The 1020-nt window shown below is 67.2% G+C and overlaps 1 protein-coding gene across 1 annotated transcript in view; it reads left to right on the top strand.

The window, feature by feature from the left end:
* Positions 1–1020, top strand: part of LOC102751332 (chromosome unknown open reading frame, human C1orf226) — an 18445-nt gene that overhangs the window by 6642 nt on the left and 10783 nt on the right. Inside the window, exon 3 of the mRNA XM_006763168.2 lies at positions 727–870. Within this exon, the coding sequence (XP_006763231.1) occupies positions 727–870 (144 nt within the window). The remainder of the gene's footprint in view (positions 1–726; positions 871–1020) is intronic.

Here is a 1020-nt window from a genome sequence, read left to right on the forward strand (position 1 = left end):
TGGCCAGGCCTGGCGGGCGTGGCTCACTGTTCTTCCTGGGCTTTCCCTCGCGAGCACAGAGAGCAGGAGGTGGAGGCGCTGATGCCGGTGCTGTGCTGCTGGATGGTGGTGCCTGGCGCCTGGCCTCTGTGCCCAGCTGTCTCCTGGCCAGACCGGGAGGTGCAGCTCCACATTGCCCTGAGCCTCTGGGGCTGATGGTGTCCAACTCAGAGATGAGGAGGTGCTCTGGCAGGTTGAGGACAAGAGGCATGGAGCCAGGGTCACACCGGGTCTAATTACAAAACTAGTGCTTTTCCTGTGGCCCCAGTAGCTCCCCTGACGATCGCCTGGCTTCTCTAAAACATGCCTTCCCAGGCCGCCTGAGATGGGGCCGCAGGGGCTGCAGGGCTGGCTCTGCGTGTACAGCCCAGAGCCCTGGACGGGCACCCCTGCGCGTCCCCGCCTGGAAGCCAAAAGATTTTATTTTTGTCCCTTGAGCCCTCCCCATGGTGGTTAGTCTGATCCTAGGCCACCCCGAGGGTCACCACGTCCTGCTGCCAGACTCCGCCTGGACCTCATCCCCCACAAACCCCACCCGTCCGGGGTCCTGTACCCTCTCACCGCCTCCCCCCGTCACCTACCCCCACCTGCACCCATCCCAGGGCTCCACCCCGCCCGCAGCCTGGCGTTGGCTGTGGGGTGGGTCGGGCTGAGGACCGTGCCCTGACCCTCACCCTCTGTCCGCAGTGGGGTCTCAGGACAGCCTGCTGGAGATCACCTTCCGCCCCGGAGCCCTGCCCGTGCTCTGCGACCCCACGACCCCCACTCCGGAGGACCTGCCTTCGCCACCCCTGGGCGCCAGCTCGGCCCTGCCTGCAGGCAGCCCCTTAGGTAGGCGCGACTGCTTGGTGAAGCTGGAGTGCTTCCGGCTCCCCGGGGCGCGGGGCCCTCCGCTGGGCGGCCTGGAGCTGCTCCGCTTCCGGGAGTCGGGCATCGCCTCTGAGTACGAGTCCACCACGGACGAGAGCGAGGAGGAGCCGC

This window comes from Myotis davidii, unplaced genomic scaffold (assembly GCF_000327345.1).
Source record: "Myotis davidii unplaced genomic scaffold, ASM32734v1 scaffold1059, whole genome shotgun sequence".
Classification (NCBI taxonomy): Eukaryota; Metazoa; Chordata; class Mammalia; order Chiroptera; family Vespertilionidae; genus Myotis; species Myotis davidii.